At 47.6% G+C, this 15,110-nt stretch overlaps 1 protein-coding gene across 1 annotated transcript in view; it reads left to right on the top strand.

Moving 5' to 3' along the window:
- The window catches only part of STK10 (serine/threonine kinase 10), a 77,033-nt gene that overhangs the window by 55,176 nt on the left and 6,747 nt on the right, over positions 1–15,110 (top strand). Inside the window, exons 6-11 of the mRNA XM_006021060.3 lie at positions 1–53; positions 1,289–1,370; positions 2,823–2,957; positions 5,464–6,066; positions 11,619–11,749; positions 14,232–14,355. The exon at positions 1–53 is cut by the window's left edge and continues 160 nt beyond it. Of these exons, the coding sequence (XP_006021122.1) occupies positions 1–53; positions 1,289–1,370; positions 2,823–2,957; positions 5,464–6,066; positions 11,619–11,749; positions 14,232–14,355 (1,128 nt within the window). The remainder of the gene's footprint in view (positions 54–1,288; positions 1,371–2,822; positions 2,958–5,463; positions 6,067–11,618; positions 11,750–14,231; positions 14,356–15,110) is intronic.

Here is a 15,110-nt window from a genome sequence, read left to right as displayed (position 1 = left end):
CTTGTGAAGATTGCCAAGTCCGACCCTCCCACACTCAACTGCCCTTCTAAGTGGTAAGAAGACAGCCTGTTAATGAGCACAGGCTAAAGGTTGGAAGCTCTTTCCCAATGACATATTTGCATTTTTATGCTATAGAATCCGTCCCAAGAATAAATCTATATAGCGAAGCCTGGAATACAAATAGCTCCCAGTGATATGGCATTTGGAGGAAAGAGAAGTCCAGGCTTTTGTAACATTGCTGTTTGACTTGAGCCATTGACCTGGAATTTTAATATCAGTCCTCTGCACAGCTATACTAGCGACCAGCTGTGAGTTCCAGCCTCAGGGGCTCCTTCCCACTTGACTGCTCTAAAGACAGTATTCAGCTTTCTGAAGGAGAAGGTTTACAGCAGCATCCACAGGTTTACAAATCTTGCAATACAGTGACCCCTCTTAAAGGCATGAGACACAAAATTGAGGATTTTTGCACTGGAAGATGAGCATCCCTTTCAGTCTCAGTACAGATTTACCATGAGGCAGAATTCTTCTCCTACAATTGGGGGGAAACGTCATCCTTTTAGAACAAATCCAAATGATTCTCTGTGTCCCCTTCCCACACCCCCACAAGATCTCACATAATCTCGAATAGCTGCGTATTGGGGGAGCACTGAATTAGTTTGCATAATCAAAGGGATTTTCATTATAGATCTGAGTTCTGACAAACTAAAACCCTCCCATGAAACCAGAGCATTCTCTTGTATTGGCAACACAGAAAAAACCCAGATAAACTGAGGAACAGGCCTGCCTCAAATATTTGCAGCTATTGTGTTGATCCAGAGCTGTGCAAGACATTTGATATTGGGTGTTTCAGCAAGTCTTGTGGCTATCTCTTAAATTAGGAGAGTCAAAAGGAAGGGTCTCCGGCATCCTAGCTGTTAGGCAGTGCCAGCACTAGGCGTTGTGTCATGTTGAGTAACCCCAAACACCCTTTATGATCTGTCTAACCTTGGCTCCATGACAGGAGTTGGGATTGAGTGGCAGCCTGGGATTTGCTCCTGCCAGCTGGTAGCATTGGGATTAAGGGAAAATCCAATTCTCCAATTAGCCAGATCCCTTGTTCTTTTCTCCTTTTAAAAAATCAGCCGCTCACTGCATTTCCTCCAAGGTGGATGAAATGATTGTGCACAGAGGCAGTTCAGGCTACAGCTTGGAAAGAGCGAGAGAACAGATAGAAACACTGCAGCCCATTGGGATCTGATCTTTCTTTCCTTGTTCTGAGCTCCTTGCCAGTGATTGTGTGCATTTAAAGGTCCCTAGAGTTCAGAGACTTCCTGAAGACTGCCCTCGATAAGAACCCTGAGACTCGGCCAAGTGCAGCACAGCTACTGGAGGTAGGTGGACGTTCTCAAGGGCTTTGAACCCTTCAGATCTGTGTTATTTTTATGTTAAGCTTGTCATGAAGCCCCCAAGCACCTAATAGGAAGTATCTGAATAATCTGTGCATGTCCCAAACATATGGGGAAGCTTTAAGGCAAACATATGGCTTCTCTGTAAGCCTGTAGTTCATTTGTGCATCTCCAGAGTCCTTTGCTTTGCTGGTGATGCCCTCCCTGGATGTTCCTAATCTCATTCTCTGTTAGGAAAGTGCACTTTGGGAACTTTCATTTTCTAAATAATTATGGTAATCCATTTCTGCTTGAGCCCTCCTGCTGCAGCCCGTAGCAAAACTGATCTTGACTTCAGTAACAACTCTGATTTCTAATGTAGCAACCAGCATAGTTTGCTCCAAGTTAATTCATCCTCTTCCTTCCCCTAAAATTATAAAGTGTGTTCTCCTGCCTATTAAAACACTCTGAATATCGACAGCACATGTGCCGTGTGCTACCCACCCTGCCTGGTGGTCGGTGGAGCATCTTGTTTGACCTCGGAGTATTCTGTTTTGTGTGCACCACAAATAACAGCTTAATAGCTCCTGCGTTGGAAAATGGATCTGGCCTAGTAGCCAGAGTGGAGATCTTGGATATAGATGGTAAAGAAATGTGCTTGCCTGTGGTTTGCCACTTCAACAAGTTCACAGCGAGTGACTGTTTACCTTAGTCAATAACAGGAAGTAGACAATGCACTCAGCAAACCAGAGGGACTCCCCAGCCTCTTGATGAAGCTTAACACAAATATATTGCTCTGTGTGCTGGGAGATCTGACCCCAATTTCAGTTGCACATTCCTCTGCTCTGTTTGCACATATGGATCCCAAGGATTTCGCTCCCCCCTTCAGCTGACAGGGAGATCTCAGCTCCCACCCCTGAGTCAGTAAGTGTCAAGGAGAGGAGCTCTTAAACTATGGTGTCTGCAGCAAAAGCCTCTTGTTTAAATGCAGCTGTCGCTTTGTTTGGTAAATGTTGATACTGTGCGGAGCAGGGCCGCTCCATGTTTAGAACATATGCTTGCATGAGCCGTCGCTTGACCTCGGCATGTCTCTCAAATGCACATTTTTTAGTGCACAGAACTGAGTTCAGATCAATGCAAAGGTCTGGATTTAAGCCCACAAGTACAAAGAGGTTCAACTCAAAGCAGAAACCATGTCCTTGACTGCGAGGCTCTTGGATTGCTCAAGGGATATCTGAGACTCCTTTTGGGTGCATTGAGCTTATTTAAGCCCAGGGAAGCTAGTAAAAGCCAAACCTGGGTTTTTACAGTTGCTTGAAAATGGAAAATACTTTCTGCCTGCCCCAGAGCTGTTGGGCTCTTTTTAACGGGCATAGAGTCCACTCGCCCCAGTGTGTTCGGATAAGGCCTGTACTAAGGGGGGCTGTCTCTAACACACACACACGTTTGGGTCTTTAGCATCCCTTTGTGAAAAAAGTTACTAGCAACCGAGATCTGCGTGAGCTGGTGGCAGAGGCAAAGGCTGAAGTGATGGAGGAAATTGAAGACAATCGGGAGGAAGGAGAAGAGGATGACTCATCAGAACCTGCATCTGTAAGTCACGATCATGCCCTCTCCCACCCCTTTTCCATGCGTCTCTTAATTTTCTTTGAGGGTGGAAAGTTCCTCTAGCTGGAGATTGAGGCGGCTGTGGAAAAAGGGCCTAGGGGCTTTCTGGTTTTAAAGGGGTGACTTTGTTTTAACCTTCTCTCTCCCAGACTCCCGTGGGGGGAAGGCTGCTGCCTTTGTTAGTTCCATTCAGGTGGACAGGAAGGCAGCTCCTTGAGTCAGGAGGGGCCACGGCTCCGTGCGTGCCAAGGCTGCTGGAAAACAATGCAGCTAGGAGGCCAGGCTTTCCCTTCAGAGGAAGAAGCCACAGCGTTTTGCTGCTTTTGGCAAAGCTGGATTCCCAGCAGCATGGCAGCCCTGTTAGACTGGTTGACAAGCTCCAAGGTCAGCGAAGGCTTTTTCCATGACTGACCCCCAGCTCAGTGCAATGGCAACCATGCTGCCTTCATGGGTCAGTGGAGGCTGCAGTGACAGCCTGTCCCTGTGAGGCCAGTGTGTTAATGTCCTGGCTCTGTTTCGCTAGCAGCGGTAGGTTCTGGCTGCTGCTGGAATATTTATGGTGGTGTTGGTTCCTCGACGTGAGCATGGGACTGAGAGGAAGTGGCAAGCTGCGACTTGGAACAGGGACTAAAACAGTCTGGCCAGCCAGGTGAACTAGTGGTCCGTATCCTTTGTGTAAGGAAGAGCCAGCCTCCTCCCTTTGTGGGTCTGAACTCAACAGGAGGAAACCATGCTGGAGGCAGTTTCACTGAACCCAGACCCAAGGGAAGAGTAGTCAGCATCTTTCCACTCCTGTTGGTTTAAGGAGCCTTGCCTGCATATGAAGTGGGCCAGGGCTGTGCCAAGAAGAGGGTGAACAATAAGGGCACGATGTGGGATGGGAGGTTGGGATGGAGACTGCAGGGTAATGGACATTGGCAAAGCTGTCTCCAATGCCACTGTTTAAAGGCCCTGGAAGTAGGCCAGAGTGAGGCCCCTGGGAAGCTTTGCTGTGGAGTATTGCCAGTGAGTGTCAGGATTCTCCTGATCCAAGCAAGAGATTCAACTCCCACAGTGCAACTGCTATCAAAATCCCTCCCTGCTGCAAAGGGGGAAGCTATTAAAACCTGGCAGTGTTTGCCAAGGGTAGACAGAATTGACAGCCTGGGCTCAATGCAGCATCCTTAGAAATCTCCCAGGCCAACCTGCAAGGACTTCAGTATCCCAGAGCCACGCACTCCCCCCAGCTAAACACACCATTCGAGGGTTTTCAGAACCGCTTGTCGATTGCTTCTTTGTTAGTGCACTTGTCCCAGGAAGGCAGGTGGGAATGCTGCTTTCACATCCTGCAACAGCTTTCTGAAACAGAGACCACTTAGTATAGCATTCCTGGCATCAAAAAGGCTTTGAGAACGGAGAGTGCAGAGTGGATGAGGGGTACAACACTGCTACATGTCTTGCCCTTTGCTATTCCCAGGGCTTTTTTAGGTGAAAGAGAGATCAGGTCTCCCACCTTGGGGAGTGAATTCCTATCAAAGGCAAAAAAGAGGTGCCACGCCCCTGTCCTAAAACACTAGTAAAGCTATTAGCGGGGGATCTCCCCAGGTGCTGGTTACTCCTGGGTTCTAAAGAGTATTGCATGTTTGAGCTCTGAAAAGCGCTGAGGCCAAAATATGAGGGCAAGACGTGCAGTTCTAGATCCAGGCAGTCTGGGTGCTCTGTGCTCACTGAGTCCAGCATCACCCTCACAGCTCAATCCAAGCCTCTGTCTGTGGATCCTGTTTTCTGGACCACAGCGGGTCAGCATTCACCCTAACGCTTTGCTAGAATGGGAGGAGAGGGGAGGGTAGGGCAGCTTCCCTGCATGGCCCCACTCTGCCAAATCACACCCGCTGGGCTGTGGAGGCAGCAGGGCAGAGAGCCTGAGCCTGTAGCAGGCAGCCCGGCCCCACCCCTCCCTGTGCACAGATCTGGGGGCACAGGTACCCCCTGCTACCCTGGGAATGTATGCAGCAGCAGGGAGCTGGCCTCACCCCCCCCACCCTCTGGATGAGCCTCCCCCGCCAGGGCCCTGCAGCCGCATGCACCCCCCGGCTGGGTAGCAGCCCCAGCCCTGACCACTCTCTTCCTACAGGGGCCTGAAACCTTCCCCCCACCCCTCCCATCCTCCCGCCCAAACCTACAGGAGCAGCTCCCCAGGCTGCCTGGTGGCCATATATGCACATGGTGCCCCCTACCTGAATGCCCTCCTGCTCCCTCCCAGTCCCCTGCAGGCAGGAACTCTGCAGCCTGCAGACAGCTCATTGCAAAATCTGCAAGTTTCTCTGCTAAAATAGGAAATCTGTGTTTTCCTCTGGCAAAAGGGAAAATCCTTGTTTTTCGCTGTTTTTCCATGGGAAACGGAAAACCCAGATCCCTGGTCGTTACATAATTCTGTGCCTATGTCTCACCCCCTCCCTCTTCCCCTTTGTAAATATGTGAAAATAACTGTCTCTGTTCCCTGTCCTTTTAGCCCCATGGTACTCACAAACGAGACCCCTCTGAGGTGAGCCAGCTCAGTTTTGAGGGAGAGAAACGTCCAGAATCGGTAGTGATGAATGGACCCAACTTACCTGTGGAGCCAACCCAGGATGCTGTTGATGAGCAGAGTGACAAGATCTCTGATGAAGGGATTAGCAGTGACAATGACAAGCCAGAGAGTGAGAACTCTATGAAAACCATCAATAGCTCTGACTCTTCTGAGATGGATGATGGGAAAACTCTTCCCAGCCCACAGGGAAAACCAGGTGCTTCTCCCCAGTCAGGACTGTTAGACATTGAGGTTAGTTCAGCGGCAGAGAGAAACGTTAGCCACCAAAGCAACCAGCTGGAACCAGCAAACCAAGAGTGCAAGAGTGCCGGGAACCATCCAGAAAGCAGCCACTTGGAAAACCTTGCTGAGGAAAGATTTGCTAATGGGAGTCTGGACTCCCCTACTCAGTTTACCGGCAACCGATCCAAGAGGGACTCCGATTCTGGCAGCACTTCTGCTTCAGAAAGCATGGACCTCACCATCTCTCTGTCTGGTGACCTGTCCCTCAATAGGGAGAGTGGATCTGGATCCATGTCGCTGAAGGTAAGGATGGGTAGTCATGCTAGTGGGGGGGCGTATGTGCAGCTCATGGTAGGTGCAACTGAGCATTCAGATGCTGATATCAGGAGACTTGTACTCTTTCCTAAAAGACTTCTTTGAATCCTTCCAGACAGACAGACGGTCTTCTTTCTTTATAGTCCTAGTACATTTCTCCAAGGATCTTCTTCTGGAAACTTGATGGGTCTTGGGCCAAGGAAGAAAAAATGGGCTGTCTCTGGTACATGATGATCTATATCCCTTAGGGATGAGTGGGGATGATGATGGAGGACAGTGCAGAGAGCTTTATAGGTGCATAGCCCAAGAACAATTATCTTGAATTGGCAAACTCTGCAATAAGGTTCAACAAGTTGTTATCCCAGCAGAGGGGAATGCAGTTAGATGAGGCAAATAGAAAAGCTCATCAAATTATCCACCATTCCCATTTTCAGGTTCATGGCCCTGTAATTAAAAACAAGGCCAGAAAATGCTGGTCTCTCTCCAGCACTTTCAACAGTGGATGGTGTATCAGGAAGCAGTTATGTATGGTGTATAATGATTATGAAATCATGGTATGGGGCAGTGGATATTTAGTTAGCATGGGCAGGCCTTCTCAGGGTAGCCACCGTACACTGCATGCTCTTGACAGTTCCAGACTCCAATCCACTGAAATCTAATGAAGGTTTTACTTTCTGCAGCTAATTTAGGTCTTTGATAAAGCAGTGGGAAACCTGAGGCTGGGAGGACTGCTCCCACCCATGCCCTTGCATCAGCATAAGAGTCTGAACAAGCCACAGTGTGAAAAGTAAAAACTCTTTCCTTCAGCACTGTACTGATATGAGGAGACAACTTAATTTGGTTATAGTCGCTTATGATTCTTCAAATATGCTGTGCTTTGGGCCTGGCTTGTGTCAGGTTAAACAGCGATTTGATCTAAGATCTCCCAGTCATCTTGGCTTTAGTTAGGGTTTTATGGAAGCTGGTGGGAATGTTTGCAAGTCTGAGCAGGAAAGGTCAATATTGCTTTGATTGAAGAGGCAAAATAAATTAAGTGACATTCGCTGAGCCCTGAAAGGAGAAATAAGGCACTGCGCGACTGGGAGAGCCAGAGATGTGTGTGTACTGTACAAGATCTCTATCTAATTGTCTGTGCGAGTGATGGTTTCCAGGCACAGGAACATGCCCAAATAGCATTCTTAACAAAATTCCTTCCCCAGCTCCTCTCTCGCTGTGAGAACAGTAATTGGCATCTCCCTCGGGAGCCCACCGCTCATACAGACCTGCTAATGCCGGGAGACTGCTCTTGTGTAGCAGACTCATGCCTTCTTACCAGTCTTCCTATGTAATCACCTATTTACAGAGGCCAGCCAAAGACTTTTACTAGGCCACATGTGTTAGCACTCTGCCGAATTGTTTCTCTGGAAGGGGAAATGCACACCATTTTGGGGGTGTTTTTTCCGGGAGCAAGGAGCAAAAAAAAAGAGGCCGAGGTTCTGTTCCAGCAGGAGGGAGCTGATCTGTGCTAGCCCGAGATCCTGCTCAGAGCAAAGAGGTCATCTTTGGATCCCCTGCTGTATTCAACAGGAAGCAGCAACCCAGCTTGAAAGGTCACCAGGAAGGTAGCTTCTGATTTTAGTCCTTTCCAAAACACATGCTGGGGACTGGAGCACGTCTCTAGTTAGTGGATCTGTCCTGAGGTCCTGGACGTCTCTTTATGTAGTCTCAGAGCTAACCACAGCGCAGCCTTGTTATGTAGTCAGGCCCTACACACACATCAGTCCTCACCGGAGTCGAATAGCATGACATTATCCACATCTGTAAAATATGACAAATTAGGTCTTCCAATGAAGTGACTTGTCCAACCCAGGGTGGGAGGGGAAGGGAAGTGGGGGGCTGAGATCAGTGTCTTAGCCAAAGTGTAAGTCTTGTTTTCCTGCCTCTTAGCCAGTGTGATCAAATCTTACTGACCCTGTTGCCTAGAAAAGAAGCTGCTTTCCTGGGAACCTTTCAAACGGGGTTACTGCTTCTCAGGGAATGCTGCACTGGATCCAGAGGCCTTGCCAGGCACTAGCAGGGACTTGTGTTTGTTCGGAGGGTGCTCTCGGGATGATTTTGCAGTAGTTGCTTCCAGCTGTAGTAGAACCACAGTCTCGCTTCTCTCCCTGCAAAAAAACCAAAGCACTCACTTTTCCTTTCAAGGAAACAATTAGGGAGAATGCTAACACATGTGGCCTAGCAGAAGTCTTTGGCTGACTTCTCTAAGTAGCTGTTTATTACAGGAAGATGGCTTAAAGGGCAAGGGTATCTAATATACCGTTGTATAGAAAATTCTGCCTTTGATCTGGTTATACGATTAACAAACTCAAGTGCAGTTGTTAGTAGCATGTATGACAGTTCGGCTGTGAAAACAGAGCCCAAGCTAAATTTCCTCTCTGTCGTTCCTGCGACTTAACATTGACTTTGGTCCCCTCTAGACAGAGGTCTGTGTGCTGAATTCCCTTCCTCCTATCTGGTGGTACCGCCCCCACCTTGAGCCGTGGGGAGGGGATCTGGGGCATCAGCGCTCTGCCAGTTGATGTGTATTCTGGCAAGACTTGAGGCTTCCCGGGGCTCCTGTTTATGCTTTTGGGAAGTAGCTGTGCTTGTCTGTTTGTCTCAGACTGACCAGGTGCAGGAGGGAGCTGAGAGAAAACAGGGACCTTTCTGGCTGCTGCTCCTCATCCACTTACATGCACCATAGAAATGGTTTCACAGGTTTCCTGTCTCTGTCAGTAGGAGGGGCTGTATGTGCATTGTACAGAACGAAGAGCTTTGCTTGTATGAAGATTAGCATCTATCTAGCTTAGGGTGTGAATTTAAACTTGTGTGGCTGCCTCTGTGACAGGTTGAGCTGATAAGGCTGTTTCTAGTTAGGGTAGCCCAGCACATTCCAGTCTAAGTCCCTGGCTTCAATTCTCAACCTATTTAGACTCAAGGCATCCCTTGGGAAATGCCAGCTCTTAATTGTCAATGGTTTTTTGACTAGAGAAAAATAATAGGGTAATTCTTCTGTTGCAAAGAGTTCAGAAAGATCGCTGCAGGTTGGAATGGTTTTAATGCTATGGATTCCTATATTAAATCTCTGGGCACGTCCAGACAAGCGCACACATGCAGTATGCAGCGTTGCAGATCTGTCTGCGGCATCTCGCCCCGCATGCGCCGCACATGCAGGCGTTCCCTGGCCTGCTGATTTGCAGTGCAGGCATTTTTTCTGACACTGGGAGATCTCAGCATCAAAAAACTCCACAGAGGAAAAAAGCAGGGCAGCGGGTGGCAGCATGTGCCACCTGAAACCAGAGCCTGGCTGGCCAGAGCCACACTCCAGCTACCAGCCAGATGCCTACTGCCGGATCACTGCCACCGGAGCCCTGGGAGGCCCCCAGGACCACAGGTAAGTCTGCTGGGGTCAGCCCAGGTGCTGGCCCAGCCTCCCATACCCCACCTGAGATAACTTGCCGTGCCAGAGCTCACATACTTGGGTGTTCCCCAGGGACAAATAGCAGCGGCACATATTGTGGCATTGCTGTTTGTCCCCAGGGAAACACACGTGCGCACTCATCTAGACACACCCTCTGAGTTTGTCTTGTGAATCATGTTTGCACACCTCAGAGTGCTAACATTGTGTGGCACTCTGGAAAGGATGCCAAAGCACCCAGGCTGACAACGGCGCCTTGCTTGAGAATCACCAGCTTATAGCATGCTCCAACTTTGACTTTTTGGGGAAGTTTTCTAGAGAATCCATCTTTGGAAAACTTTTCAGCAAAAAATTTTTGTCTCTTTCTTGGAAAGATTAGCCATCAGTGAATGTGTGCAAGGAAGATGCTTCCACTTTGCCTTACAGAGGTGTTGCAAAAATAAGTTTACTGCTATTTTTAAAGTACTTGGATAGTGTAGTGATGAGAGCCATAGAATTCCCTGCGAGGAAATTAATGCTTCAGTCGTGAAGGCAGTTTGAACTGTGTGTAGTAAATAAGGCATAGGCCCACTCGCTCAGCAACAAGGAAGTTAACATCTAATAGCTGCTCATTAACTGTGCACTGAGACAGGCATGCTGTGAGAAATTAATAGCTATTCCTACAATTAAAGATAGTATCATGTTGCATATGCCGAAAGGAGCTAAATTAAGTTTGGACAGGCAGCCTGGCGTTTCTTAACTTTTGTACAGTTGTCTTTGCAATATCCATGTTAATTCAGGACATTACCTAGGTTTTTAAATGCTGGGGAAAGGAGCGCTATCTCTCAGTGTTAGCTTGCTGAGTCCTTCCTTAAGTTAAACCAGACTGAGCTGGTCTTATACAAAGGGCTCCACTCAGGCTTTCGCAGCACCTGTTTATATTTGGTGTAAAAACAGCTATAAGTTACCCTGTGCAGCTCTCCTGCCCACACAAGCCTCAAGTTCCCTGATTCTGACTGGTCCCTTTGTTGCTGAATTTAGCCACCAGCACTTCCTGGGCACAGTAAGCGGTCAGCTTTGCTGCTTCACTGGAATCTCTTACAACCTCCTCTAGTGCTATAGTAATTCTTTCCAGGAAGGCAAGAGAAGCAACTCCCTACAGTTCATATCTGCTCTTTTTTTGCCCCCACTTCAGCTCTTCCTTCTACCTGTAGGGCCAATATCAGAAATGTTGCATGACTTGTCACTTCTTTACCTCCCTCTTGCCGAGGAAATGTAATTATGAGGCCCAGTCCTCCATGCCTCCCTGCCTAATGGCATGCTCATAATCTCCAGAGGAACAGATGGTAACTGCAGTTGGCAGCATGGCTGAGGGAGAGTGCAAACAGCTTTTGGCACTTGTTCCTACCACTGCTAGTGAAAATGGACCTGGGATTTGCTCATTAGTTTCATGTTCTCAAAGCAGTTGATGATCAGCAAAGTAATAACAAGAGAAAGAGAGAGAGGCACCACATTCTGGGCCATGGTGGCGTCTCTTGGCTCAGCTCAAAATTTAGATCCTAATTCAGAAGGTGCTCAGCACTCCCTCTGCTCTTGCTTTCTTTACTGTGAGCTGCAGCAGCTGATGGTGAAATGACTGAGAGCTGCTTAAAAGGGAGTACGTTACAAAAATGATGTCCATAGATTCCTAAATGTAATTCAGAGTTGCCTTGATGTTGTTCATCAGCTTCCTGTACTGCCAGGTAGGCAGGTGAGGGTCCCTAGTCAGTGCATTGCTTTTCTTTTATCTCTTTTAAGCATTGCTTTTATTAGGAGAATAAAAAACTCATCCTAATGTGACCAGAGCTGATTCTGCTCTCTCAAATGAGAGAGCACTGTTTGAACTTGCAGGTGAACTGAGGTAAAGCTAGAAACCCGCTGATGAGTTCTGGTGGATGCAGTGGTTTTTGTGTACACTGCTGGAAGGCTGACATTTCCATCCTTAAAAATGCTAATAGGATGATTTTGAGCATTCTGGCTGCTGTGCTCAGCTGTCAGAGAGGCCCCAGGAACAGCCATCGCTCCCAGTGTGTGATAAGCCTAGAATTGCACTTTATGGCCCATTTTCTCTCCTTCTGAACATCAGGACTTGAGGATGCACAACAAGACGCTGAAGCGGACCCGGAAGTTTGTGGTGGATGGAGTGGAAGTGAGTGTCACCACCTCAAAGATCATCAGTGAGGATGAGAAGAAAGATGAAGAAATGCGATTCCTCAGGCAAGTTGGAGGATGGCCATTGGACAGGTGGGAGGGTTGGCTTAGCCAGTACGGAGGGCGAGTGATGGAGTGCAGACCCTCTGCCTCTGCACGCGCCTGGGGGAGACTTTAATGCTCCACCAGGCGACCTCTGTGAAATGTTGGTGAGCTCATTCTAGCTCACTTTAAGCAACTGTCTCCAAACCCCGGATCTCCTCCTTAGCACCCTTGTTGGCAGCACCAGCAGAGGCAGGAGCTCCGTGTGATGCACAAATTTAGCTTCTCTCTCCCATAATAAATTCAAGGCTGAGGCTTACCGGGGGTGGTCCATGGAGGAAGCCTGCTTCACTGCTGGCTTTCTAAGTCTGTCCTGTGTCCAAATTTACTCCTGTTTCTAGAGCTGTCAATCCAAAACATCAGCTCGGTTAAAATAACTTAATAGAACCTCCAGAGGAGCTCCTCCTCTGCTATTTTGTCTGTTCAGACTTTAGTCAGCAAAAGGCCAAGATGGGCTATAGACTCAGATAATCACTTAGTATTCAGCATGCTCAGCCTCTCTGAAAGTTTTATGATTCCATTATTTTTTTATAGCCTTCAAACCTCTCGGATCTTTAACATGGGCAGAAGAGGCTGTTTCTAACTTCGTTATTAGTAGCAGCCACAGTGAAATGAAATGCTCATAAAAATTATTGGGTGTGATTCTTTGTTACAGGCTTCCTATATATAGCTTTAAAGAATGCTCTGAGAATGTAACCTACACAGAGGTTTAGCCATGCCAGTCTGCTCATTCTCCCATACAAGAAATAAATAGCTGGAGCAAAGTGTTCATTACCTGTTCTCTGAGTATGGACAGACAGAACAATAATACTGAGTTAAGGTGGGAGAGGGGCTTGTCATGTATCACACTGATCCACTGCAACTGTTTCACTTGTCTGTTCTATCCCATGGTAAATGGAAGCTAAACCATGGTAATTTAGTAGTTGTTTCATTAGAGATAGACGGCCCTGGTTTGGTTTCTGCTTGCTGCTGGTTAGAGTGAGCAGTCTAAACAGTTGCAGTGAATCAATTTGATGGGCAGCAAGTCTACCCCCATGCCCTCCAATTTAGCAGAACTGCTTTGTCCAGAGGCTGTGGGAAGCATAGCATAATTTAGAGCCACCTCAGGGGCTTGTACATTGGGCCAAGCAGGTGCCCTGAGCACTGCAGAATAGAAAGGTGGCCACTCTTAGGCCACTCTTGCCTCAGGCTCAGAAATGGAGTAATTGAGAATTGGGCCCCTCTTTTACTAATTGGCTCACTCCACCTATGCAACAGGTGGATGGGGAAAAGGCTGAAAATCTTCAGCTTTCCGCACTAAAATGTGTTTGAGGAAGGCTGCAATTCAATGTGAGCCGAGCCTAGCGGCTTTATTCATTTTCCTTGCACCTTTTTTTCCACCTGAGGGTTTCATATCAGTTATTTCCTGCTATTTGTTAGAACATGCCAAGGTACTGCTTTCTTTTTTCTAAGGCTGCAGTGGAGAGGAGCTGTCCTTTTGGGCCAATTGACTTAATGAAGCGAGAGTTTGTTTTGATACAGGAAATTGCTCTGAAGTGGCTTTCCCAGTAGAGCACCAGGCATCTGTACGCGTGTGTTACACTGACGCATGAAACATTAAGGCACAGTAGTGAAAGTCCCAGTGCATATTTCACATGTAAAGCTTTGGATTTTTTTTCTTTTTCCTTTTGCAATTTCCAACCAAGCCAGATTGTAACCTTGGAAAGTGAGCATTGATGTGCCTCTGAAACCAGGCCAAGACTGCTGCTTGTTAGATGCTCTGGTACAAGGCAAATGACTTGTCCAGAGATGTGTTACAGCTCCTTGATACACAGGCAGACTCTGGGAAGATCTCTTCTTCCTGCCACCAGGTTTTATCACAGAGCAGTAGGGTTGGAGGGGACCTCCATCGGTCCAACCCCCTGCCGGAGGCAGAGTCATTCCTGGGGGTGAAGGCAGTCCTTGAACTTGAACAGTCGTAGCTCATGCTGAAGTCTGTTTTAGAGACCAGTTTAAATTAAACCGGACAGGATGTAGCAGGCCACGTCTTTCCTGCTGGCTAGGAGAGGGTTGTTCCTACACTATAATGATGTCATGAGTTTTACCTTAGCACTTTTCAAATGTCCCAAGCAGTATGGTTCCCATTTACTATTTTGCTGGTGAGTAGGTCTCGCTAGTACAAACTGACATTCTGGTACCTGTTAATGTTGTTAACATTTCTCCTTCCTATAAACAGAGAACAGCAATACAGCCCTGGGAGCAATCACTCAGTCTGCATCTACCCTGCTCCCCATGTTCAAAGCAGTAACAGTTGAACATTAGGAGGTGACAGTGTGCTTTCTGTTTCCTGCCCATTCATTGATGCCATTTCTGCTCCCATGTTACTTCACTTACAAATGCTGCCTGCCCTGATGAGGGACCCAACCTTGAATTTTACTCTTTATTTCCTCCTCCTTAAAACCTGTAGGCGCCAGGAATTGCGAGAGCTGCGTCTCCTTCAGAAAGAGGAGCACAGGAGCCAGGCCCAAATAAACAGCAAACACCAACTGCAAATGGAGCAAATGCTGAAGCGCTTTGAGCAAGAAACAGCGGTATGTGGGAAGGGGGAAATGAAATATCCTGACTGGTTGGGACTTCTCCCTTCCAGCTCATCAGCAGAGAGTGAGAGAGTTCAGGAACTCACAACATGTGCTGAATAGCTTGGCTAACCAGCCTGCACCACGTGCCAAACACTTGCTCGCTCCCCAGAAGTAAAGCTGGCTGCATTTTCAGAGATATTTTGAGAGGGTGCAACAATCCAGGAGACCCTGTAGGAACCATCCTCCTTAAGGATGCATCAGAGCCCATTAACACTATTTTCATAACTTCTCTATATACCTCACAGGAGCATGCCCTCCTCCAGAAATAAATTGGAGATGCTGGGCCAAACTCCACGTTCCACCCACAGCCAGCTTGTGTGCTGTAGTGTCAGAGCAGAGCCAGCTGGTATGTCTCTGGCTATAGATAGAATGAAGGTGAATTGTGGCTTTAGAGGCTTTTTTTTATAAAGAAATCCCTTTTTAAGAAAACAAAAAAACCCAAAAACCTTTTTGGGACCCAGCAATTAAGTGTCTCCTGTTCCAAGCAGTGTGTATAGCTGGCAACTCCAGTGTCCTACTTGGAGGGCAAGAGGCATAACAGCATATGTGTTTCTCTTAATTTTTTACATCTTGCCCTGGCCACACAGCATTTGTGGACCCTGCTGTTAGAAGCAGTTACTGCTTGCTAAGATTTGTTCATGTTATGATGTGATGCACAAGAAAGGGATGTGCTTCCCCTACAGTTTTTCTGAGGCACTTAGCAATCG

Source organism: Alligator sinensis, unplaced genomic scaffold, assembly GCF_000455745.1.
Source record: "Alligator sinensis unplaced genomic scaffold, ASM45574v1 scaffold360_3, whole genome shotgun sequence".
Taxonomy (NCBI): Eukaryota; Metazoa; Chordata; order Crocodylia; family Alligatoridae; genus Alligator; species Alligator sinensis.
The sequence above is the reverse complement of the archived record's forward strand: the minus strand, read 5'-3'. Positions and strand labels throughout refer to the sequence as shown.